Source organism: Pogona vitticeps, chromosome 6 (genome assembly GCF_051106095.1).
Source record: "Pogona vitticeps strain Pit_001003342236 chromosome 6, PviZW2.1, whole genome shotgun sequence".
Lineage (NCBI taxonomy): Eukaryota > Metazoa > Chordata > Lepidosauria > Squamata > Agamidae > Pogona > Pogona vitticeps.
This window is the reverse complement of record NC_135788.1, coordinates 59,584,298-59,612,094: the sequence shown is the minus strand read 5'-3', so window position 1 is coordinate 59,612,094 and position 27,797 is coordinate 59,584,298. Positions and strand designations below refer to the sequence as shown.

Below are 27,797 nucleotides of genomic sequence, written 5' to 3'. Positions count from 1 at the left end.
GTAGAGCAGCCAAAATGTTACCCAGGAATTTTTCTCTGGGGTTTTGATAGAGCTGGCAGTTAAGTAAATAGTGGACAACATCCTCTATCTCACCTGCTCCGTAAATACACAGCCTCAGATGCTTAGGTACATTCATGTACCTGCCGTCTAAGACAGCAGTTGGCATGGTTTGATAACGGAGTTCTGTGAGTGCGGTTCTCAAGGATGGAAAAGTAAGTGTTTGTAAATATTGTGTCCTTGAGTGGTTTGTTTTCAGCAGATGGTACCACTGAGAGAAATTTGAAGAGTGGATTGAGGATAATTCCTGGTCGTTATCCAATTTGTAGAGCCAGTCCCTCGACGTTCTTTTAACACCAGAAAAAACAAAAATATCTGTAGAGAGGGATCTAGATTTTAGTAGGGCTTGAACTGAGGTTGCCCAGCCGCCACTCTTCCATTGCTCTGCCATGCAACATTTAGGTAGACGGTGGTCGGGCATATCCATCACCCTCTTATAATAACAGAGTATAACTAGCGTTGCCCTGGCTTTAATGGACACCATACCTGTCTCTGTTCTGAGAAAAACTGCTGGGGTCCCCTGGGGTACCGTGAGGATGTCTCTCAGAAATCTGTTCTGTCCTACTTCAAGATGGTATAAGTTGTTCTGATTTAAACCCCAGATCTCAATTCCATAAAGCATTTGAGAGATGACCCTCCCTGAAAAAACTTTTAAAGCTGGTGTTACAAGTTTACCACCTTTGAGATGGAAAAATTTGACCAGAGCATGGCTAGATTTCTGAGCCGATATTTTCGTGCTCTGTATCTGGGATTTCCAGCAGTTTTTCTCATCAAAATGCACTCCTAGGTACTTAAAGGTCTGGACTTGTTCTAGTTTGTTTTCACCTATAGTCCAGCTAAATTTGGGTGGGTGCTTTCAAAAATCATCACTTTAGATTTTGTGTAATTTATTTTTAGTTGCTCTAGGTGGCTGAACTCTTGGAGCTTATTTAAGCTTCTCTTCAGTCCCTTTTTGTTCATAGATAACAATACAATGTCATCAGCATATATAAGGCTTGCAATCTTATAATTCCCAATTGAGGGGGGGAAGTGCTCTGGATGGTTTAAAGCCATTACAATGTTGTTAATATAAAAGTTAAAAAGTAGGAGTGCGAGTAAGCACCCTTGTTTTACCCCTTTGTTAGTATGAATTTCCTCTGTCAGCCTGCCATCTGTGCTAATCCTTACCCTCAACGTTGTGCTGGAGTATAGTTCTTGTATTAGGGATAGGAGTCTCTTATCGATGTTGGTTTCTGTGAGCTTGTCCCACAGGTGGTTTCTGGTGATTGTGTCAAACGCAGAGGAGAAGTCAATAAAAGCTGTGAACAGCCATTTGAATGGCCTGGTGGTGTATTTGCATACTAGATGATGTAGCACATAGATTTGATCTACTGTGCTATGGCCCTTCCTAAAACCTGCTTGTTCCTGGTGAAGGATATTATTTTCCTCCATCCATTTAGCCAGCTTCTGATGAAGAAGACAGGTATAGAGCTTGGAGCTGATATCCAATAAGCTGATTGGGCGGTAGTTCTGGGGGGTGGATTTATCACCTTTTTTTATAAATTGGGAAAATTATGCTCTGCCTCCACCCCTCGGGAAAAATTCCTGTAGCATTAATGTAGGAGAAGAGCTGTGCTAGGACTGGGGCCCACCATTCCGGGTTGTTCTTATACACCTCTGGCGGGATCATGTCCTCGCCAGGGGCTTTGTCTATTGCTAAGGCATTGATAAGTTTATGCACTTCCTGTTCTGATACTGGGGGCCATTCAGGTATGGAATTTAATAGGGTTTGAGAGGTTCTCGCTTTTTGTGGCCCAGTGTCTGCATCACTGTTGAAGATAGTTTGAAAGTAATGGCACCAGGCATTTGCCGTGATGCAGGCGTTTGGTGTGGGATTAGGTCCTATATCCACAGCTGAGACCATGCTCCAAAATTTTCGCTCTTTCTTTTCCAGCACAGCCTGCCCTAGTTCCTTCCACTGAGCTGACATAAATGCTCATTTCTTTTGTTTTAAAAGTTCCTTATATTTTGAGCGGTAGCAAGCCAGCGCCTCCAGGTTCAAGTTTGAATGCATCTTCCTCATCTTCCTTGTTACATAAGCTAGATGCTTTTTAGCTAGTCTCACTTTCCTTTGTGAATTCTACTCTGTTCATGAAGGATGAGGTTTATAGTTTGGGTGTCCAAACACTATCAATGGACACTCAAATAGCATATGTGGTCCAGTCTGCCTACTTCCACCTCAGGCGGATTACCCAGTGGTGTCATTACCTTGACGCTGGTTCCCTTGCTAATGCTGGTCCACTCATAGTTAGTCTCAAGATTAGATTACTGCTCTCTGTGTGGGGCTGCCCATAAAGCTGTAACAGAAACTTCAACAGGTCCAGAATATTGAGTAGAGGGAATAAATACCAACACATCACCCCAATTCTGGCCACTATACACTGGCTACCTATTCAGAATGTGGGCTTTCCATTTTATTTTCTATTTGCAGTTTCTTCCAGCTGCCAAGGGAAGATCCCCATGTCAAGCTACAGTGATGGATGTGGTCCTCTTAATTTCCTCTTAAAGGATAATGTAGGGAGCATGTTCTTCTTTTACCACAGACATCCAGTTCCCAATGGAGGCAACAGAGAGACATGACAAGTATCTGATGAGCAGCTTGGCAGGCTTACACTTGCTTTCCTTGCACAATTCTAATTGTTTGGAGGACAGTGAATCATTTGGGCTGGCCATGTGGGTGCCATTGATTGAAATCTTGTTTGTTATGCAAAAGGCATAACATTTACTTGTTCCTAGTTCGCAATTAAAAAGTCTCCTCACATTCTTGAGTATGACTTGTCAGCTGAGAATGAGTGGCTGTTATGCATTCTGCTTCTGCATACATAATAAAGCAAGAAGACTTCACCCATTGTCTTCCTCCAAGCAGTCAATGTGTTTATTTATATTACAGTGGAAGCTGGTGATTCTAGTAATATAGGGAAAGTGAATCTGTTCTTGGTTTTAGCACAAGGTATAAAGGATAAATCCAATGTACTAAACCTAATTGAGGGAGAGTTTGCACTTTGGATAGCTCCTGTAAAGTTCAGACTAATATCAGAAACTAGAATCATTGTTTCATAACAAAATAACTGACTTACAAACGCTTGCCCCTGAAACCCCCCCTACCACAACTCAGGGAAGTGGGGCAACATAGAACAATATTTTGAAAAGTCATACTTGGGGCTGACTTCTCAGTTAAATTTCTCAGTTGGTAAAAGTTATCCCTTTATTCAAAAGAAAACATTTAAAAGAAAATCACTACCTAAAGGTGTCAAAATTCACCTCCAAAATTCAGCTCACTTATACAATACACTATCAACAGAGAGTTTTCTGCAAAGAAGTGAGGACCACAATAATTTCAAAGTAACTATGAAAGGGCTTTGTCCAATTTTGTTTCATTCTTCATGAAGCATAGGCACCATTAATAAATGCCTCCCCCAACTTCCATGAAAAACTCATTAAGATAACAGTTAGCAGGCAGTAGAGGAAAATTCACAGGACCTATAATGAATACCAGTTTGAATTCGAGTGAATAACTTCAATATTAGCAATTTAAATTTATAGTTTGAAAACAGATGCATTGCTTCAAATAAATTACCTTATGAGACAGCAAAATCACCAATTATCAGCTCCTTTTCTTGGGCAAATCAATGTGGAGGAAGGAAAATAGTAGGCATTTTGAATGATAAATCGTCAGAATTACAGGCATTATTTATCATACATTTCTAATGTTTTTAAAAGGATTATTTAATGTGATTATTCACTATTTTCCTATTCAGCCTTGTGCTCCAAAATCAATCTGAGGATAGATGAGAATGAACCTTAGTTAAAGAATCATGTGTATGTTTATACACAGTCCCAGGATGCCCCCAGAAGAAAAGTGTGGTAAACCATTTCTGAGTACTCTCTACCTAGAAAACCCTGGAAAGGTCTGCAATAAGTTACAATTAACTTAGCAGCACACAATTCTTATTTTTACACTTATGTGTTTGTATTAAGGAGGAAATCAACTAGAGAGAAGCAATTAGGGAGAATATTTGGCTACAAAGTAGGTGGTGGGAACCAAGGGAAGAATGATGTCCACATATTTTCTGGTCAAGAGATTACAAAATGATAGCCAAAACTGACAGGGCTGAAAAAGATCCCAGGACCTGGACCAGACTCAGGTTTGTAATGGCTATTTCTTACGCACAAAAGCTGCATAATTGCTTTTCAGCACAGAATACAGTTTTTCTGAATGCAGAATTGGAAAAAAAATAACTAAATTCTTAGGTTAACTATTTAGATATAAGAATAATAAATTCATCTAGAATATAAAAGATTAACCATAGTTATTAGTAGCTGTGCTTAGTATTCAGGCTGGACAGCTTTGGGTTTCTATTTACCAATATATTTTAACTACTAAATATATATACACATATGAATCATGACCAAAGAAGGATGGCACCACAAATAGACATACAATATAGAATAATTATATATAATATTTTTAAGAAGTGCAGGAAATGGTTCATTATCTTTATTACCATAACATTCAATGCAATCTGACAAGAGTGTTAGAGGGCAGACACGAGAATCTGCCCTATCACCTAAGAATCTGTCCTTGCCACCTTGGAGAAGTCGAAGACATCACTCACTACCTTTTGAGATGTCCATATTACCACTCCCCTAGATCAAGGTTTTTGGCAAGTTCTCTGACTTCCATCCAAGACAGACCTAATCTCGCCCAGGTCTGTTGGCTCCTGGCTGACATTAACGCCAATACCACCTTAAACGTGGCAAACTTTGCCTTGGCTGCAATTAACATTCGAGCTCGCTTGTTCCCTGTACATTTGTCTCTTTGACTCCTGCTCACGCCTTATTGTATTTTCTTTTTTAATTAACTATCTCATCTGCTGCTTATTATTTTATTTTAACGTATTTTAATGACTTATAGTTGATAAATAAACACTTCCTATTGGCATTAAATATATATACACATATGAATCATGACCAAAGAAGGATGGCACCACAAATAGACATACAATATAGAATAATTATATATAATATTTTTAAGAAGTGCAGGAAATGGTTCATTATCTTTATTACCATAACATTCAATGCAATCTGACATAGGTGTGGGCTGGATAGAACAACTATCAGGTGGATACACAGTTGGTTACAGAATCATACTCAGAGGGTGCTTATTAATGGCACCTTCTCAAACTGGTAACAAACTCCTTCTCAAAAGATTACAAGTGGGGTACCCTAAGGATCACTTCAAACTTTTAATTAATGACTTGGACAAGGACGTGCAGAGAATATATACCAAATCTGTGGATGACACAAAATTGAGTACAGTTAATACCTTGGAAGACAGGAACAAAATTCAAAAATATTTGGATAGCCTTGATCACTGGGCTGAAAACAGAATGAAATTTAACAGGGATAAATGCAAATTTATACACCTGGGAAAAACAAACACAAATACATAGCTACAAGATGGGGGATACCTGGCTCAGCAATACTACAAGTGGGAAGGATCTTGGAATTGTTGTACATCATAAGCTGAATATGAGCCAAAAGCCTGATGTGGCTGCAAAAAAGGCAAATGCAATCTTAGGTTGCATTAACAGAAGTATAGTCTCAAAATCCTGTGAGGTACTAGTCCCCCTCTGTTAAGCACTGGTTAGGCCTCATCTTGAGTACTGTGTCCAGTTCTCAACAATGCACTTTAAGAAGGAAGTCAACAAACTGCAGCAAGTTCAGAGGTAGGGCAACAAGGATGATCAGAGGACTGGAAGCCAAGCCCCATGAGGAGAGACTGAAAGAACTGGGCATATTTAGCCTTGAGAAAAGAAAATTGAGAGGAGATAGGATAGTACTTTTCCCATACTTGAAAAGTTGCTGCTCTCCGCTGATCCTCTTTGCACTCCCAGCTGGAATAGCATGAGACGTTTATATATATAGGAATAGAAAGGAGGAAAAGGAGGTCTCCACCATACTAATCAAGGTGGAGGGTGCTCCCCCCTTTTCATCTTGAATAGAAAAAGAAAAAAGGGGAGCATTATTAAGTCACGACACTATTGATTTCATATTTATTTATTTTTATTTTATTTTTATTTATTTATTTGATTTATATCCTGCCCATCTGGGGCCGAAACACTATCCCCAAGCTGCACTCTCTGGGGGCAGTCCTCCAAGAAGGAATGGAACCAGGCCAGAGCCAAGCCACTGATACCCAACTCAGAGAGCCTCCCCAGGAGGATACCATGGTCGATGGTATCGAAGGCCGCCGAGATGTCGAGGAGGACCAACAAAGATATTTTACCCCTGTTGGCCTCTCTCAACAAGTCATCATACAGGGCGACCAATGCCGTCTCTGTACCATAGCACGGCCTGAAGCCTGACTGAAATGGATCCAGGGCATCTCTTTCTTCCGGATGTGCCTGAAGCTGGTCAGCCACCACCCTCTCGACCACTTTGCTCATGAAAGAAACATTGGCGACGGGCCTATAATTGCCAATTTCATCCGCCACCAAATTAGGTTTCTTTCTTGTGGGCCTAATGAGTGTCTCCTTGGGGCAGAGGGAAACCTGCCCTCAAGGAAAGACCCATTTATTATTATTATTATTATTATTATTATTATTATTATTATTATTATTATTATTATTATTATTATTATTATTATTATTATTATTATTATTATTATTATTATTATTATTATTATTATTATTATTATTATTATTATTATAAATCAAATTATATTGATTTAGTGGGTTAATCTTTCAGGGACACAGGCAAGCAGCATTAGGGGCAGTGAGTTGCTTTGCAAGGTTGTTAGGCTGTTTGGTTAAGCAAAGGCATAACATACATATGTAACTATGGGTCCCAAGATGGGCCAGGGTAAAAATAAAGGGGAGCAGCCAGCAAATTGCAAGGCAGCGCCTGCAGTTTCTCTACCCAGGTCATCTTCAGATGAGGGCAGAGATGGCGAAATCCAACATTAAATCAGCTTTTCATCTGCTGCCTGTACATCTGGGTGATTGTGATCTGCTGGGCTTCTTTTTTGAAAGTACGTATTATATAGACAGGGCTCTCCCCATAGGTTGCTCCATCTCATTTCAGTTCCTTTTTGGAATGGAACCTTAGACACAGGGTGGGACTGGCTATCACGGCCCATTATTTGGATGATTTCCTGGTATGTGGGGAAAAAAGGGTCTGGGCAGTGTTTGCTGCTCTTCCAGGCCTTCCAAGACATGGCTAAGGAATTGGGGCTGCAATTAGCAAAGGAGAAGATGGAAGGACCTTTGTCCATTCTGAATTTCCTCGGAATGGAATTAGACACAGAGGCACAGGCATATCACCTCCCAGATAATAAACTGTGTGAGCTTAGGGATAGGCTGAAAGTTATCATGGGCAAGAAGAAGGTTACGCTCAAGGACTTGCAGGAAATAGTGGGGCATTTGAACTTTGCTTGTCAAGTTGTAGCAACAGGCTGGGCCTTCCTTAGGAGGCTCTGTGATGCCATGAGTGGCTTACAGAGGCCTTTGCATAGGATGAGAGTCACGGGAGGTATGAGGTATTACAGTAACGTTGACATCACCTGTCCGTCACTGCTGAAGTTGTATGTCATCTGCCAATAGCGTAACGGAAGGTGGGACATAAGGGGTGGAGCTAGTGTATATAAGGGGAGTGAATGGTGTGAGTGCTTCAGATAGGGATGAGATAGGGATTAGAGATAGGGACGAGATAGGGTATGCTAGGGAGATAGGGCTTGAAGATATTGTGAAGTAAGAACTGTGCTATCTAGTGAGGGTCTGTGAGTGTGTGTGTGAGTGTTATTTTATTACAGTGATTGCCTTATTATTTTTCTTCAAGTGATTTACCATTCCTTTTGTTGTACTCAATAAACATAAGTTCTTTTATTTTGAAATCATACATCGGCCTGAAGTATTATTTGAGGGAATGATTGGTGGCAGCGTGAATTAAGTGTGAGTGAGTGTGAGGTAATAGCCCCTTTGTGACGTATGAGGAGGCCGTTACATGAGGCAGGACCTATTGGTTTGGAGTGAGTTTTTAGATGGATTTAATGGAGTTTCATTTTGGAGGTCAGACATTTGCTTGGGCACAGACTTCCAAGTTCAAACTGATGTCTCAGGTTCACAGGGTTTGGGCATCTACTTTAGGGGAAGATGGTGCTCAGGCAAGTGATCAGAGAGCTGGCATGAATAAGGTCTCACTCAAGACCTGTCCTTTCTGGAATTATTTTCTATTGTAGGAGCAATATGGGTCTGGTCAGAGGAGTGGTCTAATTCCTAGTGTGCTTTTGGTACAAAGACCAGGCAGTGGTTCATGTTATTAATACACTTTCCTCCAGGTCAAAGCATGTCATGAGGTTGGTGAGAACCTTCACTCTGAGCACACTGCAGTTTAACATGGTAGTGCAGGTGAGGCATATCCCGGGGCTGGATAACAGCATAGCTGATGCCCTGTTACATCTAAAGATGGAATGGTTCAGGGAGTTAGCACCAGGAGCCAGAAAGTGTCCCAAGAGTCTTCCTCTGGAGGTCTGGCTAATTAGTGGGATGAAGCTGAGTGTACAATAGGGCTCACATTGGCTCCCAGGACTTGTAAGGCATATACAGTTGTGAGTACTTAATTTCACGACTTCAGGTCTAGTGTGGGATTACAGTCTACATGGCTAGCCCCAGTAGAACATCTGCAGCAATTGTCACAAAAGGGTGACCACTAGAACTTTATACGTATCCCAAGAAGAACAATATTAAACAGCAAAGGACCTCACAAGACACATAAATGAATGCAAAATGAATATACTTTATTACCTATTGATTACAACTCTAAATAAAAGGGATTTCATGCATTCAGCACATTCGCACCACATACATACTCACCAAAGAATTCTTATTTGCATTGTCCAAATTCCAAATAAATTAATTAATTAAATAAAAATAGTTGGTTCTAAAATCCTTTTGGTCTCAGCAGACAAATTATGGTTGCCCAGACCCCTCTTTTTATATTCTTTTTAGGCAGGTTGCTAGCTGGGCATGCACATTAGATGTTTCTTTGTTTCCCCCTCAATATATGGTCCTTATCACTTATTGTGAAGTATGGAATGCTTAATGTGTCTTCCATCACCTAGTGGACAGGTGTGGAATCTGCTTGCTCAGGAGGATCCTCGTACCAGGGTCTTCTTAACCCCCAATTTTGCTCCACTCCCTTAATTAGCAGCTGATGTATTTTGTCAGCTTACTGAAAGCATAGTTCAACACGTTCAGTTCAAGAGTTCAATTTCTCACAGTGAGGGCTTATAGCCAGAAATACAAAGTCACATAGTTCCTCTGGGTTTTGTTGGTCTCCATCTTTGTGTCCTAACTCTCTCTCTGCTTCTTCACTTTATCCAGGTCAAACATGCACACAGCTTACACAATTTGCAATATAGCTGCATAGGAAGGGCTTATCGCCTAGTTTTATAAAAGGTAAGAAGTTGGCTTTAGCATTTCATGCAAAAGTACAAGGATACCCTGATTTCACAGGAGATTATCATATTAGGAAAATGATTGAGGGATGGAGTAAGGAAATGGCCAGGATTCCAGATGATAGATCACCTTTTACACCTGCAGTTCTAGTGCCGCTTAGTAAAATTTGGAAGGATATTTGTAGGGATAGTTTAGAAGTGGGGCTGTTTAGGGCTGTGTCGTTGGTAGCCCTTTTGGGGACTCTTCGGGTGGATCGAGTGGGTAACTCCCTAGAGCTTTTCAGGGGGAAAAGCTTAGTGGGGAGGCACCTAAGTTCAGATCGGGGGGGCTAAGTTAAGGACAGGCTCTGAGGAAACCATTTCTGGAAAGAGTTTGCCTCAGGCAGAGAAGGGTCCACTTGCCTAGCTCATCCTGAGCTGAAAGGAGAGAGCCCTGAGGGGGCAAAGTGGAGGCCAGGGTCTGAGAATTTGAGGTGGTTTATGTTACATACAGCACTGATGTTACCTGTCTGTCATGGGTTTGGAGGGAAAGTTCCATCCTATGGGGAGTGGAAGGCGGGACATCAGGAGGAGGGGCTGTACTGTATATATATGTGGAGCTTGTGTGAAGAGGAGGAGAAGCTGGAGGAGAAGCTGAGAGAAGAAGCTTGAGTGGGAGTCTGTGTGTCAGACAGGGTACTACTGTGTGTCAGTCAGTACCAACCTGATAGGTTCAGGTGTCTGTATGGTTAGCCAGAACTGATAGGTTCAGGGTCTGTGCTTCAAGTTAAGTGTTCTGTGTGAACCAAACTGTGTGTATGTATGATTGAGACTAAGCCACGTTACTGTATCTTATTCACTTGATCCTTTTATTTTTCCCTGTGTGTTATTTAATAAACCTTGTTCTTTTATTTGTTAAAAATCCATCCCTGGTCTGTGTGACTTCTTATAGGGAATGGTTGGTGGCAGCTTAGTGAAACTGTGGCATATCCCAGTAGGTCTGGGTTTGTCACATTGATTGGTGTCCAGCGTGTGGGATACGACTGGTCCAGTTGTCCAGTGGTCCAGCAAAGCCTTGGCAAGTGTGCCCAGAGCAAGGGGGGTCTAGTCAGGGACAATCTGAGAGCGCGTAGGTAATCTTCTAGGCTTACCTCACGGGGAGGTAGGCTAGTGGAAGAACGTGTAACCTCAGATTGGTGGGACTAGATTAGGGAGCTCTAAGGCAACCTGTTTGGGCGGGAAAAAAGCTGAGGCAAAACTGTGTAAAGTAGCAGTGATCTAGCCTGTCTGCTGAGAGGCCTAGCAGAGGGGGGTTGGACTCTGGCTGGCAACAGTTGCAAGTTAGTGCTGAAGGAACAGCGGCAATCTATAGAAGGCTGTTTCTGAGGCAAAAGAAAAAAAAAGTGGTTGCTTTATTTTGAGGCTTGACTTTTGAAAGCAGCCTGTTCTGGGGGGGGATTATGCCCTTGACTCGAAACCAAATGGCAGAAATGGGGAAAGTGAGAGAACCCCAGGGAGACCAAGGTTCTGAGGAGGAATTTGGCTCAGTGCAGGATGAGAGCACGGGAGAACTGACCTCAGAACTCAGAAGAATGCTCCTAGCCCAACAGCATGAATATAGAATGAGACAATTGGAAAGGGAGGCCAGAGAAAGAGCTGAAATCAGTCAGGCAGAGGCAGATGCCAAGAAAAGGGGAATGGACATGAGGATAAAAGAGATGGAACTGAAACACCAAATTAGAATGGTACAATTAGAATTGGATTTCCTAAATAAGTTTATTAACAATTTATCAGCGGAAGAAATGTCAAAGAAAGAAAAGTATGAGGCTCAGGCCAGACAAAGTGAGCAAGATCTTGAAAAATATAATCAGCAAAAAGACATTAAATTAAAAGAAATCAGAGATAAGACTGAAGAAAAAGTAAAAGAGATAAAAGCTAGGGCTGAGGAAGAAATTTTACAGATCAGGGCTGAGTTTGAGGCTAAGCAAAAGGAGCTGGAGTTGAGAATAAAAGAGAAGAAATCGCAGCTAGAAAAGAAACCAAAAGAAGGTACACAGGTTAAGGCACAACATCAAAACCTGAATTATTCTGAAGAAAACATGAGGGAAACATGGGACCCTAAGTACTCCAAAGGGTTAGTTCAGAGCCCGCCAAAAATGGGCGGCCATTTTGTTGATAAAACTTCTGGGCAGAGCCAGTCCAGGAACCAGATTTTGGAGGGAAAACCAAAACCAGATGAGAAAGACTCCAAGTACAGCAGAAAATGTTATTTCTGTCAGGGAAAGGGCCACCTAATCTCAGAGTGTGAGAAATTAAAGCAGCTAAAAGGAAATGTGCCTCATGATTTGAGTGGAACCAAGCCAAAAGCTGTGTTCTGTGTCCAGAAAGAGCAAAGCTCCTTGCCACTGAGGGAGCCTGTTGCCATGGCTACTCAATCTGGAACAGTTACATCTGCTGATCAGGCTGAGGAAAATGGTCCTCTTGTGGAGGTCAAGCGCTGCTTACTTGTGAGAACAGATTCGCAGTTGTTTGAAACCGCAGGGGTGGACGTAGGAATACTTGACCATCAGTATAGGGGGCTGAGGGATACTTGTTCCCAGGTGACCCTGTGCCATCCAGATATCATTCCTAGGGAATATATAATCCCAAATGAGAGCATGAAGGTGGCAGGGATTGAGGGGCAGGTGATCTCACTGCCAGTAGCGGAGGTACCTGTGAACTTTCAAGGCTGGAGGGGAGTTTGGCGGCTAGCGATTTCATCGACTCTGCCAGCAGCCGTGCTCGTGGGAAATGACCTGGCTGAACATGTGAAACGGGTGCTAGTGATTACACGTTCACAAGCCACCACGGGGACAGTTCAGGGGGGTAATGATGAGCCAGAGACGGAAGCAGAGGGGAGTTCCGAAGCTGTGGTGGAAACCTTAACCACAGACAGCCGATTTGGCCAAGAGCAAAAGGCAGACGCCACTCTCCAAAAGTGTTTTGAACAGGTGACAGACGCCCAGCTAACACCTGAAACCCCAGTGAGATTTCTAGAGAAAAAGGGGATTTTGTATAGAGAGACCCTGAGGAATATCTCAAAAGGGGGAGATGGGATCCGAAGTCAGCTAGTGGTACCTGAAAAGTATCGCCCCATGATCTTACAAAGGGGGCACTCTGACATGTTTGCTGCGCACTTAGGGGTGAACAAAACACAGCAGAGAATCACACAGAATTTTTACTGGCCTGAAATAGGGAAGCAGATCAAAGAATTCTGTAAACAATGTGATGTGTGTCAAAGGCAGGGGAATAACCGCGACAGGACCAAAGCAAAGTTGTGCCCTCTGCCTGTGATTGACACTCCGTTCAAATGCATAGGGGTGGATATTGTGGGACCTTTGCCCAAGGCCACAAAGAGGGGGAACAGGTTCATTCTCACCATTGTGGACCATGCCACGAGGTACCCTGAAGCCATTCCCTTGACTAACATTGAAACTAACACAGTGGCAGATGCCTTGGTGGGGTATATGTCCAGGATGGGATTTGCCTCAGAAATAATCACAGATTTGGGCGCATCGTTCACTTCGAAGCTCATGAAACGGTTATGGCAAATCTGTGGAATTAAGCACAAGGAAACCACCGCCTATCACCCTGAAAGTAATGGGTTAACTGAGAAGTTCAATGGGACTCTAATGCGCATGATTAGGGCTTACTTGGCAGAGAATCCAAACAATTGGGACCAGAAGCTGCAATCCCTTTTGTTTGCTTATCGATCAGTGCCACAAGCCAGTACTGGGTTCAGTCCGTTTGAACTTTTATTTGGGAGAAGGGTGAAAGGGCCCCTTGATTTGATCAAACAAAATTGGGAGCAGATCACCCAGGATGACCCACAAGACGTTGTGACATACATAGACACCTTGATGAATGACCTAAAGAGAAACCTAGAGCTGGCAGCAGAAAACCTGCAAGCTCAAAAGGTCAGAAAGAAAGCTTGGGATGACCAGAAAGCCAGGGAGAGGCACTTTGACCCAGGGGAGGAAGTGCTTTGGCCTAGGCTCGGCAAAGAGAACAAACTGCAGCTGGGTAGCCCAGAAACAAAATACTTGGGTCACATAGTAGGGGGAGGAGTGATAAAACCCCTCGAGGCCAAGATAGAAGCAGTTCGTGATTGGCCCAGGCCCAACACCAAGAAAAAAGTCAAATCATTTCTTGGGTTGGTGGGCTACTACAGAAAGTTCATCCCGAGGTTTAGCGAGATTGCGGCTCCGCTGACCGATCTGACGAGGAAGAAGACTGATGACCGCATCCCGTGGACCAGCGACTGTGAGGAGGCGTTCCAGAGGTTGAAGCAGGCGCTCATCAACTATCCAGTGCTGCGTGCTCCAGACTTCGACCGGGAGTTCATCATCTACACCGATGCGTCTAACAGCGGGGTAGGAGCAGTTCTTTGCCAGGAGGATGAAAATGGTGACCAGCATCCAGTGTCCTACCTGAGTAGGAAACTCCAGAAAGGTGAGAGACATTTGGCAACCGTGGAGAAGGAGTGCCTGGCCATAGTCTACGCGATCCAGAAGGCCAAGCCTTACATATGGGGAAGACATTTTATTCTGTGCACTGACCATTCACCACTGCAATGGTTAAAGACAATGAAAACCCACAATAGTAAACTTATGAGGTGGGCTTTAAATCTGCAAGACTATGACTTTGAAGTGAAGGTGGTCAGAGGGTCAGTGAACTGTGTTGCTGACGCCTTGTCAAGAAGACCTGAAGAATGAAGACGGCGAAAGAAACATGGACTATGTATATATTTTGATGACAAAAAGTCAAATGTGTCTGTTTATTAAACATGTTGGTTTGTATGAATAAAGGTAACTTGATGTATTGTTAATGGTAAATGTTTAAATGCCTAATAGAGTGTAAGTATAAGTAAGTATGGTATTGTATTTTATTATATGACTGTTTTTGTTTGTTTTGGGTCCAGGTTGTTTTTTGGTGAAAAGCACCTTAGCTTTCCCCCTACAAAACAACTTATAAAGAGGGGAGGTGTTACATACAGCACTGATGTTACCTGTCTGTCATGGGTTTGGAGGGAAAGTTCCATCCTATGGGGAGTGGAAGGCGGGACATCAGGAGGAGGGGCTGTACTGTATATATATGTGGAGCTTGTGTGAAGAGGAGGAGAAGCTGGAGGAGAAGCTGAGAGAAGAAGCTTGAGTGGGAGTCTGTGTGTCAGACAGGGTACTACTGTGTGTCAGTCAGTACCAACCTGATAGGTTCAGGTGTCTGTATGGTTAGCCAGAACTGATAGGTTCAGGGTCTGTGCTTCAAGTTAAGTGTTCTGTGTGAACCAAACTGTGTGTATGTATGATTGAGACTAAGCCACGTTACTGTATCTTATTCACTTGATCCTTTTATTTTTCCCTGTGTGTTATTTAATAAACCTTGTTCTTTTATTTGTTAAAAATCCATCCCTGGTCTGTGTGACTTCTTATAGGGAATGGTTGGTGGCAGCTTAGTGAAACTGTGGCATATCCCAGTAGGTCTGGGTTTGTCACAGTTTAAATCAGCAAAAGCTGGAAAGAGTGAAAGCTGATATTTCTGTTTATTTTGGGTGGCTAGAGGCAGGGAGAACTTTGTCTCACGCTAAAGGCCTGGCTGGGAGCCAGAGGTCTAAACATAGCATCCCAGTGAATATTGGCAGGGAAGCAACTATATTACAGACTCTAACTCACTGAAGAAAAGGAAGGAAAAACAGTGTTCCTTTTAAATCTGAGGCTTGTAAATTTCAGCAGAGTCCTAAATAAATAAACATGCCCTCCATGTGGGGGGAAAAGGAGGCAGAGGTGCCTCCAGAGGTTTCAGATGCCTCTGATCAAGAGGGGGAAGGAACTCTTGGAGGAATTACCTTAGGGAGGAGATGAAGACCTCAAGGGGGGAGGACTCTATAGAATTCTGAAAATGGAAATTAGAGAAGGAACAAGAATTCCAGCTAAAATGGCTAGAAGCTAAAGTGAGGGCTGAGGAAAGACAGCTAGAGATTAAGGCTAGAGCTGAGGAAAGACAGCGAGACTTAGAGATGGAAAAGATAGCTCTGGAAAAGGAAAGGATATCATTTGAGCTAAGAAGGTTGGAGCTGACAGCCCAGAGTAATAAAAATAATAGCCAGTCTAATTCAGAAGAAAGACATTTGTCCAAGGCAGACCTTAAAAGATTCCCTGTATTTAGAAAGGGAGATGATCCTGAAATTTTTATGATTCTGTTTGAGCGTGTGTGTGAAGATTTTGAAGTGGAGGGATCAGAACGTATGATTGTGATGAGGTCCCAGATAAGTGGCAAGTTAGTGGATATATACACCCAGATGCCATTGGATTTAGTGAGAGATTCTGAAAAATTTAAAAAGTTGGTATTCTCACGGTTTGGCATCAATGCTGAGCATTTGAGGCGGACGTTCAGGACACTGACAAAAAAAAACCCTGAATAATCCTACTCTCAATTGGGGGCAAACTTGATCAAATATCTTGACAAATGGCTCCCACAGGAAGGGCTTGAGTCTGTACAAGATATTAAGAACATCATGGGGCTAGAACAGTTCTATTCACTTCTACCAGGAGACCTGAGGTACCTAGTGAGAGATGAAAAGCCCAAAGACATTCAGGAAGCTGGCGAGGTCGCAGATTTTATTTCACAAATATGAAACCCATCTTTTTCTGAGGTAAAAGTGGGAAGGAAGACTTGGGATGACAGTAAAAAAGATCCCGGAAGTTACCTCATGGACCAATAGGTAGGCAGCAGCCATTTTGTAGGCAAGCCCACAGAACTGAGCCAGCATAAAAACAAGAACTGGGAAGGGAAGGGAGATAAAACCCTTAGTTCAGAACAGAAAAACTTCAGATCTTGTTTTGGATGCAAAGAGAAAGGTGATTTCATTTCACAATGTGCTAAAGCTAAAGAGGGAGGTCAGAAGGCAAATTTACTTAAGCCTGTCAGTATACTGTATGCAGCAAAACAAAGTTACCTCAGAGGAGTGCGAAACAGTAACTCCTAATGCAAGTACAGTTGTACCTCGCATTACGATGTTAATTTGTTCCAGCGAAATCACTGTAGAACAAAAACATCGTAAAGTGAAATTAAAAAGCCCATAGAAACGCATTAAAACCTGATTAATGCATTCCTATGGGCTCGAAACTCACCGGCCAGTGAAGATCCTCCATAGCGCAGCCACTTTCGCTGCCCGTCCAGTGAGGAATCCGTCCCAGAAAAGAGCTGGCAGCCATTTTTTTTTAACCCGGAGGCCATTTTGAAACCGCCGAGCAGCTGTAGGGAAAATCATCGTTTTGGGAGAATCGGTTCCCTAAGCAGGGAACCAATCATCGCAAAGCGAAATTCCCCCATAGGAAACATCATTTTGCGATCGCTTTTGCGATCGCAAAAACTTCATCGTAATGCGATTTCATTGTAAAACGGAGCACTCGTCTTGCGAGGCACCACTGTACAGCCAGGGCAAAGAGTCATGAACAGCTGTCTGAAACTGAGATCCTCCATTGCTATTTAATTGAAACCAATCAAGAGCTTTTTAAAAGTTCTGGGGACAGCATTTACATAATTAAGACAAAATGTATGGCTCTGAAAGACTCTTGCTCTCAAGTTACTTTGTGCCATCCAAACATAATCCCTCCAGAATACATATTGAAAGGTGAAAGCTTGTCAGTTAAAGGGATAGGGTCAGAAATAATTACCATGCCAGTGGCTGAGGTACCTATAAGATACAAAGGGTGGGAAGGATTATAGTGAATAGGTGCAGCTAATTGATTGCCTGCACCCTGTTTACTTGGGATTGATCTCACTGAGCATGTCAAAAGTATTTTAGTGCAGACTCGCTCCCAGGAGAAAGAATGAGAAGAAGCAAAGAATAAGGGTGAAATTAATACAGATATGGTTGGAGGAGGAGATTTTACAGCGGAATTAAAACCCTTTTAAGATTTCCCTAGAAAACACATTTAAAAGGGAACAAAGAGCAGATCCCATGCTGGGTAAATGTTTTAAGAAAGTTGGTGAAGGTCAGTTAACCCCCAAGAGTCCAGAAAGGTTCTTCCTAGAAAAAGACTTTTTGTACAGAGAGACCTTAGTGAATCCCAGTGGGGGAGGGGAGACTTGCCACGTACAACTGATTGTTCCTCTCAGATATCGAGTGGAGATAGTAGAGAGAGGGCACGCCTTTGCAGCTCATATGGACATCGCAAAAACTAAACCAAGAATTGCTCAAAACCTTTACTGGCTTGATTTGGAGGAGCAGATAAAAGAATTTGGCCAGAGGTGTGAAGTAGGTCAGGGTCGAGGGGATAATAGTGACAATTCAAAAGCGAAGTTGTGTCCTTTACCTGTCTTTACAAACCCTTTCCAACGCATGGGTTTAGACATAGTTGGACCATTACCCAGAGTTACCCAGAGGGGAAACAGATTCACTCTGATTATCGTTGACTATGCAACACGTTATCCCGAAGCAATTCCCCTGAGAAATATTGGGACTCAGACCATTGCAGATGCTCTGCTGATGTATATGTATAGCATGGGGTTTGCTGCTGAGTTAGTCACATTTTTAGGAACCTCTTTCCCTTCCAAGATGATGCAAGTAACCTCCCAAGTGAACGAGGTAGATTATATTAAACTGTTAGAGGGAAAGACAAGCAGTATAGTGGACCAGGGGGAAATGATCGAGCCGTTCTATGTAAAGGAAAACACTGTCTTGCTGGCATTGAAAGAAGCAGACAGTGAAAACCTCGAGTTACCTTATGGGGAAGGGAGGGGCGGACCCAAATACACCCCAGAGGGGGTCCAAATCAGTCACTCACTTTCCCCAGAACAACTAAAAGAAGCTAGAGCCATGCTTAGGAAGTACAAGCAGGTTTTCTCCGACAAGCCCCGAGTAGCCAAGGGTGTAGTGCACAGGGCTGACACCGGGGACATACGCCCACAGGCAGTTACAACTTACAGAGTCCGAACCTATCTAGTCAAACTGTGGGGCCAGAATGTGAAGTTTGGGTGATATAAGAGAAGGGAAAAACCCAAGAGAAACCATACATGTCCATATTGGAAAGGCAGAGGGGTGACCTATCAAAAGCTAAATAGAGTGAAACGTAGTCCAACCCTGCCAGTGGTGCAAAAGACAAAAGGATTGAGAGTTAGACTTGATCTTGCTAGGCCCTACTTAAAGGGTTTAACCAAGGGCATCACGATATCTGCTCCAGAAAGAGAGGTGAAACTATGTAGAGCAGCTAAAATAACACGGCGGAAAGAGAAATGGAAGACCACGCTGGTGGCAGACTGCATACGGAGAGGTCCTGAGTGCCACAGAGGCATAAACATTGCGGAAGGGTCCGGATTCGAAACAGGAGCCATGCCGAGCAGGCGGATGACTGCAAGTTCCTTCATCCTAGAATGTTCCAGAGAGGGAAGCTGCAGGTTGGTGAGAGGCCTCAGCCATCGGTGATTTGTGAGTATCGTGAAGGTGCTGAGGGAGTGAGACTTCACCACATCTCAAACCATGCTGGAGGGTAGGACATTTCCTTTATAAGCACTACCACTCCGCCATGACTATGATGCTGGACTTTTGAAAAGGACAAAACATGTTGTGGAGAGAGAGAATTCTAATGCCACAAAACTGGAAAAAAGAGACTCAGAATGGTAGCAGTCTGCCTTAGACTGAAGACGAAGGGAATAGACTTTGGTAAAATGGCAAATGCAATAGAATGTTAATTGGACCGTGTTTAATGTTCTATGCTGGGGGTTCAATGAAAAAAAGGTCTGTGAGTATTAAAAGTGTTATGTGATGTTGTTGGGTAAGCACCTGTGTAGATGATTGAAATGGTGACTATTGTAATTGAACTAGTGTTTGAATTACAAGGTTTAATGTATAGTGATCATAAAGGTTGTTTGGATGTTACCTACATTCGAAGGTAGTATGGTTTGATTGTAATGTTGTGAAGTTGATGGTGTGCTACATTAAAGCTCCTCATTGTTCATGAGGGTAAACCACTATAGGTTTTACCCCATGAAACAACTTTTTAAGTGGGGAGGTGTGTAGCGAACAGCCCTGCCCACACCTGCCCGTCACCGCAGAACATTAAAGCAGGAGCCAATGAGTGGTCGGAAGGTGGAGCCAAGGGGGGAGGGAGCTAGATATAATGACTGGATGGAGATGGAGTCTGAGAGAATCTGGAAGAAAGAGACTGTGTGTATCTTGAAAGTGACTAGAGAGTGAGTTAGAGATCTGTAAGAACGTAAATTGGAATAGAAGGTTAAGAGAGTTCTGAAGTTGTATCTGATTAGTTTCAAATATAAGTGATTATCAGCCTGTGGTTAATCAAATGAATATTTATCATTTAATAACTTCCCTGATCAAATAAAAGAATTAAGTTTTAAAAGCACATTTGTCTCCACACTCAATTGATATTGAAACATTAATATCTGATAGCAGCGAAGAAGGAAGAAGAGCAAGAACCTTGTGAAGGCCTGTGGGGGTAGGGACTTCAGAAGGAATCGCCACACTAATAAATTGGAACAAGTTCAGAGGTGGCCACCAAGCCTTATGAGGAAAGGCTGAAAGAATTGGGCATGTTAACCTTGAGAAAAGAAAACTATGATAGCACTTTTCAAATATTGAAGGGCTGTCATACAGAGGAGGGAGAGCACAACAATGGGCTCAAGTTATAGGAAAGTAGATTTTGGTTGAATATCAGGAAAAACTCCCAACTGTTAGAGCAGTACAACAGTGGAACCAGTTACCTCGGGAGTTGGTGAGTGTTCCAACACTGGAGGCATTCAAGAAAAAGATACTCACCTGGCTGATATGCTTTGGTTGTATCCCTACGTTGAGCAGGGGGTTGGACATGATGGACTTGTAGGCCCCTTCCACCTTCACTTTTCTATGACTTCTTTGACTGACCTGGTCAGGCAGACTGGCAAATCTTTAATTGAGATTCTGAAGGATTTGCATGCATGAAAGTTGGCGCACACATACCCAAATTGTGTCATCCACGATGATTCCCAGGATCATGTTGAGGGCTGACTGTCCCTCTCATTGCATTAACAAAGCTCAAAGGAATGTAAATTGAGAAGTATGTAGAGTGGAGTGCAAAGAGTTGTGCTCGGTGATCGGACACCTGGTGATAAGTCCGCGATGATCTGAGCTGTTTAGAAATGACAGGATCCATTTGTCACACATGGGTTTGGAGATCTTTTTGCAAGATCTCCAAAGGGGCCTGCAGCTGGAATTGGATATTATGGCGGGCAGGGAACATAGCTAAGCTAGTTCCCTCCAGTGGTGGGTAGTGCAGAATGAAGATAGATCAGTGAGTTCCCCATGGAGTTCAAGCTGGCTATAGCACATCTGAACCCTCAGAGCTGCAGATCATGAGATTACTGTGCAGGGGACACCTCTGGGCCAAAGGTTGCCAAGAGACAGGGAGCTAGAGGCCTGGGGCTGGTCAGATCATGGCCAGCCAAGGACACATGGCTGTCAGGACCATAGTGCAGGACACGTAATAATGGGCACAAGCTACAGGATGCTAGATTGAGGCCAAATATCAGGAAAAACTTCTTAACTGTTAGAGCAGTACAACAATGGAACTGATTACCTTGGGAGGTGGTGACCACTTCAACAGTGGAGGAGTGTTCAGAAGAAAATTGGACAACCATATATAGGTCTGCTTTGATTTGAATTCCAGCATTGAGAAGGAGGTTGTACTCAATGGCCTTACAAGCTTCTTCCAACCCAGTTATTCTATGATTCAATATTTTGAACTGAAGTTGTTGTTCATCAGAGGTTTGTGTGCCTGGATGGTCTGACTGAGATTATTCTGTATATTCTTTTTAGACTGAAGAAATTTCTTTCTGGCACTGAGAGTAGACTTTTTTTATTTGTCCAGGAGTTTGGCCTCTTGTGTGATTAAAAAGCAAAGCAAAGTGTGCTGCTTCTATACCGCCCCATAGTGCTTCAAGCACTCTCTGGGCGGTTTACAAGTTAATTATGCATATTTTCAGTGGTTGTATTATGGTTCATTTGAGTTTTTAAAATTCATTCTGTGCTTAGTTATTTCAACTGCTGCATTCTATTCTGTTATTTTATTATTCTACTTGTTTGCCATGATGTGATCTTAACACTGAATTAGGGCCAACGGCACCATGTTTGAGAGAGTCCTGGGCAAAATTCCCCCTGAAAGACTTCTTATGTTTGCCTCTGCCTAAAGCTTGGCAGAAGACTGGTGGCAGGCTGGATTACAGTGCTAAAAATAGCAGAGCTACACCTACTGACCACATGTCAGCCTGCCAGTATGAGAAAAGCACTGAGTGAGGCAGCTGCAGCCACTATTGCTCTGTTCACTAGCTCTTGAGTCTTTCAATCCCTCTCCTAACATGCTATATTTTTGAGGCCTCTTCACACACTCTGAAGAGAAGGAAGATGGCAGGATATGCAGTCATTTAATTTAACACATCATAATGTCATATTCCAGTTCTTTAATATTGGTGCCCCTATTTCCATAGATTTTTTACCATGCAAATTAAGCACATTTCGCACTATTTCTCTATCAATATGTTCCAGCCTTGACATTATTTATGTAGTAGCCACTGATCTTTTTTAATCCATTTGTTTTATTTGAATTTTTTGTGATACTGTATAAAGAATTTTTCTGTATATTATAAATCAACATAATTAATCAAAAACAGTAATAAAACTAACCCATAATGAACCAGGGTCAATAAAGAGTTTTTCAGAGTTAATTTACCTCTCCTGTATACTAATAATATGGGTCCCGCCACAAATCAACATGGGAAAGAGACAGTTTGGTGTAATGCTAGAGCAGTGGTTCCCAACCTTGGTTCCCCAGATATTCTTGGACTACAACTCCCAGAAATCCTGGCCAACACAGCTAGTGGTGAAGGCTTCTAGGAGTTTAAGTCCAAGAATATCTTGGTTGGGAACCACTGTGGTAGAGTGATACACTGGAATAAGGAGCTCTGTTCCAAGTTGAATGCCCCAGTTAGTTCCTGTCTATCTGCTTTTTGAGGGATAAAACAGGGAAAAGGGACCAGGTAAAGTTCCATGGGGTTCGCTACTGCATATAAATAAAAAATTAATGACAATTTGCTATGCACAGGGACTTCAAAGTGTTTTTAAGAGACAGCTGTCATTTTTACCATTGGTTTTACAGAGAGCAAAGAACAACAACAAAAGTTTCTATGAAGAGAAAAAAAATCCCGCAGGAGTGACACTCAGCTATTTGATCTGCTGGAGAAAATGTTTGGGAACGTGGGGGCAATCTAAAGAAATCCGAGAAAACAAGTGTGATTCCCTTGAGATACTTGCTGAGATTGCCATTATGCTGAGATTTCCACAAGGTGACCTAAATGTTGAACAAGATAGGATTGATCCCCCTGCCCCACACAATTTGGGGGGGGGGGGGGTCTGGCATTTTGCTATGGATGATGCAAAGCAATTTATGCTTTCTAAAAATGTTCTTTTGTTTTTTGGCTGTTATAGTTAAATGTATTTTAAAACAGATGGCAATTCTATAATGAGCTAAACTTGCAGGTGTCCAAGACCTTGTTTGTCATACTCAGAAAAAGACACCAGGCTGATAATCTTCCCAGGTTAGGTTCCAATATGATGTTCATGTCAAGGTGAACGAAGATAGATGTATTCTCGCAGGGTTGTTGGAGCCTCTACAAAGACACGTATCATTTCCCACATCATTTCCATTCTTAGTCTCAAAAGAGGAAATGTTTCCAAAGATTTTGACACAGAAATGAGCCCTGCTGGACTCAGTTGAAACTTATGCAGTACATCTTCATAACTCCTTGTTACAAATAAAATTCAGAGCTGAAGCCAGTGAAACACTTTGATATGCATAATAATCACTTATCATTGCTGCCATGATAGTCTGATGTCATTTGCATCTCCAGGCAATAGAATTCACTTTCATCTTTTGCTCATTTTGTAATGGCAGCCCATGGCAGTCACCTGATGAACTGGCCTCTGTGAGATATGAAAGTGATTTTCTTTGCCCAGACTATCACAGGGTTGATAAGTGTTTATTGTATGTGATAAAGTATTCCATTGGCTTTGGCCTCAAAGAGTTTGCTTTGGCATCAACATCAATGTGGCATTCCCATATACATCAGTCACAAAGAAATCCTTGTTGGTGATAAGGAAAAGGATAAGGCCACACCTCCAGGCAAGCAGAATATATGGAAACAGCTTGCAGAAAAAGGAAGAGTTGGAATCTCTGCACAAAAAAGTAAATTTCCACCCACCTCCCATATCTCCTGATTAAAAACACCAGTAGAAAAAACATGTATTCATAATGGAAAGACAGTGAAACATGTCGTGTTATTCATCAAAAAAAGACTAGAGACAATGGAGGTTGAACACAACAACTTGACTAGTATGTTGAAAGCAGAACAAAAGCTCTTGCACAACTGTCTGTTTAATTTTGCACATCTCTTTGTTATTTATTTATTTATTTATTTATTTATTTATTTATTTATTTATTTATTTATTTATTTATTTATTTATTTATTTATTTATTTATACCCCACCCATCTGGTATATTCTACCACTGTGGGTGGCTAAAAGAACAACAGAGTTCCCCAGTTCAAAGAGGCATGTTTAAAGACAAAAATGCACATTCAAAAGCACTGATTCTTATATATAAGGCCTTTGAAACAGTGGATTTGCTAGAAGACCATAAAATGAAATACAGCTGGAGCAATCACAGATTGTTCCTCCCTTCTCTTCTAATATTGTTAGACTATCAGTTCATTGAAGTGCTTTTATATAGCACCAGTTCCCATGCTTTAATTTTGGTTTTCTGATCCATTAAAAATTACTTTCCTGTTATGTTATCTTCAGAAAACCTGAATTTAAACTCAGCCAAACAATGGGGCAACTGTTCAAAGATGGTCCATTGCCCCCCAGCACCGGAATAAGGATGTGAGACAACAATATGGATTTAATATGGGCCACACTTTATTTAATTCATTCAATCAATTATTGACTATTATAAAAAGAGGGTGCCTGCCACAGTGCGGAAACAGGAGAAGCCGGGGGTATCGAAATACCTCCTGAAACGCCATTGGGCAAGTCCCTGGCTCCAGGTTCCGGCTGTCTTACCAACAGCAAGAACCCAGCAGGCCGCTAACAAACACCCCCAACCTCCAGACATCTTTAATTGATGACTGTTGGTCCGGAAATGGCCCAGCGCATCTTCCCCACATCGGCTCTGTAATCGCATGATCCATAGAGCCGAGAGGTCAGAAGTGCTGTTGGCTAACTTGAATTACAAACAGGACCCACCGAGACAACCTGTTTTTCCGCTTTACCTGCCACAGCATACAGACTAGCATAGCTATGTCTTATGCCCACCACGAAGCACCTCGAGCTCCAAAAGCAGCCCCCCTTTAATATCCTCTAAGAATATGTCCAAACCTGCATCAGACAGGTGGATGCCATCACCACGAAAATGTTTCATATCACTCACAGTGATCCTGTGGTGGCTAACCATGGATCCAAGACTGCCGCTGCAGACACCTCGACAAACTTCTCTGTTAATGCCCCGCCGGGCCTTGATAACTGCATCAAAATTCCAGGCGCCTCTCTAGGCTAACCTCAGAATGATTGTGGACCACACAATCCGCATTGCTGGGTATCTAGCCTTCAACCTCATGAGGTCCCTCAAAATATCTAGGATCAAAGCTTTACCAGCTGATCCAGGTAGATCATTGCCTCCCAGGTGGAATACTAAAATATCAGGCAGAGAGTGGCCAAAGGCCTAAGTTGTATCTACTGCATGCCACGCATGCCTCACCAGGTAATGTGCACATGGGCACCAAGGCCTAAATCATTCCCCCACGGGAAAGAGGCTAGTTTGCCACTAGTTTGCTAACTCTAAGAGTGCCGAAAAAGGCAATTAAAGCAGCCACTTTAAACAGTGTAATTTCATATTGGTCCCTACACAGTTTGTTCCATTGTTCTCCTAATTGTTCGAGGAGAGCTGGAGACATATGTGTCCTTGAGTCATACACCCGTCCCTTTTCCCTGCTCCAACCCTCTAACATTTTCCTAATCCTAAAGTCGCAGGAGAAATGTTTATACCCATTAATTTTTGCCAGGGCTGACAGCTTGCCCTGTATGGTACCCGGCGCTAGCCCTTTCCTGTGTAAACTAACTATGAATTGTTGAAGATGCTCCACCGGAACAGGCCAAACCGGTTCCAACTGCATTGTCTTCTGGAATTCCTGAAACTCTGCACTTGCTGCTACATAATCCTTTCTAGTTCTGGGAGCGAGAGCCATACCTATTGCTCTAGATGCTTCTTCATGCCAATCTGCCAAACCTCCTCTGGAACAACCTGTGGCAAATCTCTGGTCTCTGGGGTAAGCTCCCTGAAGTGTTCGATCTGTTGGCGTGAAAGAGCATCAGCTATACTATTGTCAATGCCGGGAATATGACAGACATGCACTAACACATTAGACTGCAATGCCCTCAAGGTGAGTGCCCTAACCAAATCCATTACTCTATTGGAATGAGAAGTCAGATTGTTGATGATGGACCACTGCATTCGACCATTCCTCCATCCAAAGCCCCTACAATCGGGAAAAATTCAAAGAATGTCAAATCCCTCATGACGCCTGTGCGGTGCCAGGCCTTGGGCCATGTACCAGCACGCCATCTGCCCTGAAAGTAAATCCCAAAACCTACTGCCCCTGCAGCATTGGAATTCACTTGGAAATCAGCTCGCAAACTAATTTCTGATTTCCAGAAAGAAGTACCATTGAATCTTTCAAGAAATTGCAACCAAACCCTAAGGTCATCCTTCATACCTTTGGTTAGCCTGGTCTTGTGTGTAGGTTGCTTAAGGCCAGACATGGCACTACAAAGCTGCCTTAAAAAGGCACGGCACAGCGCCACAACCCTACACACAAAATTTAAATGCCCTACCACCTCTTGGAGCTCCTTGAGAGTCACCTTTTCTCTGCCTAGCAGATTGGTCACTCTATCTATGAGATCCTGTAATTTATTCTGGCGCAACTTGGAAGTCTGCTGTTCTGTATCTAACTGAATCCCTAAAAAGGTAGGAGACATGGCAGGCCCCTCCATTTTCTCATCAGCAAGCAGCAAACTGAGCTCTTTTGCCACTGCTTGAAATTCCTCCAGAATCATGCTACACCTACCCAAATTTTCCTTCCACAAAAAAGAAAATCATTGAGGTAATGGGCTGTAGAATTACAGCATGCCCTCTGCCTGATTTTCCATTCTATAAAAGTGCTAATTTTTTCAAATGCGGCACACGATATCGAGCAGCCCATAGGTAAAGCCTTATCTATGTAAAAGGACCCTTGAAACTGAAATCCCGGCTTCCGGCTTGATGTCGCAACGAGACAGCAGCAGGAGGACAGAGCTCTGTCCCCTGGTCTGAATTCTGACCTGTTTGGGGCACCCCAGGGTGTCGGAACCACCCCAGAGGGGTGGTGAACTGGGGGGAAGCCTGTTAATCATGGGGGGCGGGGTCACCCCTGTTCGATCCAGGAAACTCCCTATTCAGCCAACGGGCAGAAACAAGCAGCTTGGGCTCACTTGCAAGTCGTCGGCAGCCGGCTAAAAGAAGCAAGAATCAGCTTTCTGGCATCACTGTTTACCATTGGGTGAGATATATTTTTACAACTAATTGCTTATGTACCCCTGGAGATTTCTATATATGGAAAAAAGAACCGCTATCTATCTCAGTAACTACAAAGCGGCAAAAATCTGGTGAGAGGGATAGCTGATGGAAAGAAAATGACTTAAAGATTAATGGAACATATTCATTCAATACATCTAAAATATACTTCAAGAATATTACAGTTTGGCGTCATAAAGCTTAAGAAACTTTCCTGTAAGTTATACTTGATAAATCTGGACTTTGTTTTGACTACTTGAAGTCTTTTGGCATGGAGCCCAGGAGGGGTGAACTTGAGTACTCTGCCATTGCTTAAAGCCTGAGAATCTGTTTATTTCTTCTTGATTTTCTTTTGTGCCTGGCTGGATAAATTAACCCTAAAGTGGACCTTTAAAAAACTGTGCCTTGGATATTTGTAAACCTGTGGAATTAGTCCATCAGGCCGCGGATACAAATATTGCACCCTACCCTGGTATTTTGGGGTTTCAAATTTGGTTCAGGCCTATTTAGCCAAAGTGGACTTTTTGAAATGACTCTGGAAACTTTGAATATCTGTTTAGTCAGCATCAATT

At 42.6% G+C, this 27,797-nt stretch overlaps 1 protein-coding gene across 1 annotated transcript in view; it reads left to right on the top strand.

The window, feature by feature from the left end:
* The window catches only part of LOC144583533 (uncharacterized), a 194,497-nt gene extending 167,729 nt beyond the window's left edge, over nt 1–26,768 (top strand). The window contains exon 2 of the mRNA XM_078377436.1: nt 11,359–26,768. Within this exon, the coding sequence (XP_078233562.1) occupies nt 11,632–14,286 (2,655 nt within the window). The 5' untranslated portion in view covers nt 11,359–11,631 and the 3' untranslated portion in view covers nt 14,287–26,768. The remainder of the gene's footprint in view (nt 1–11,358) is intronic.
* The last annotated feature ends 1,029 nt before the right edge of the window (nt 26,769–27,797 follow it).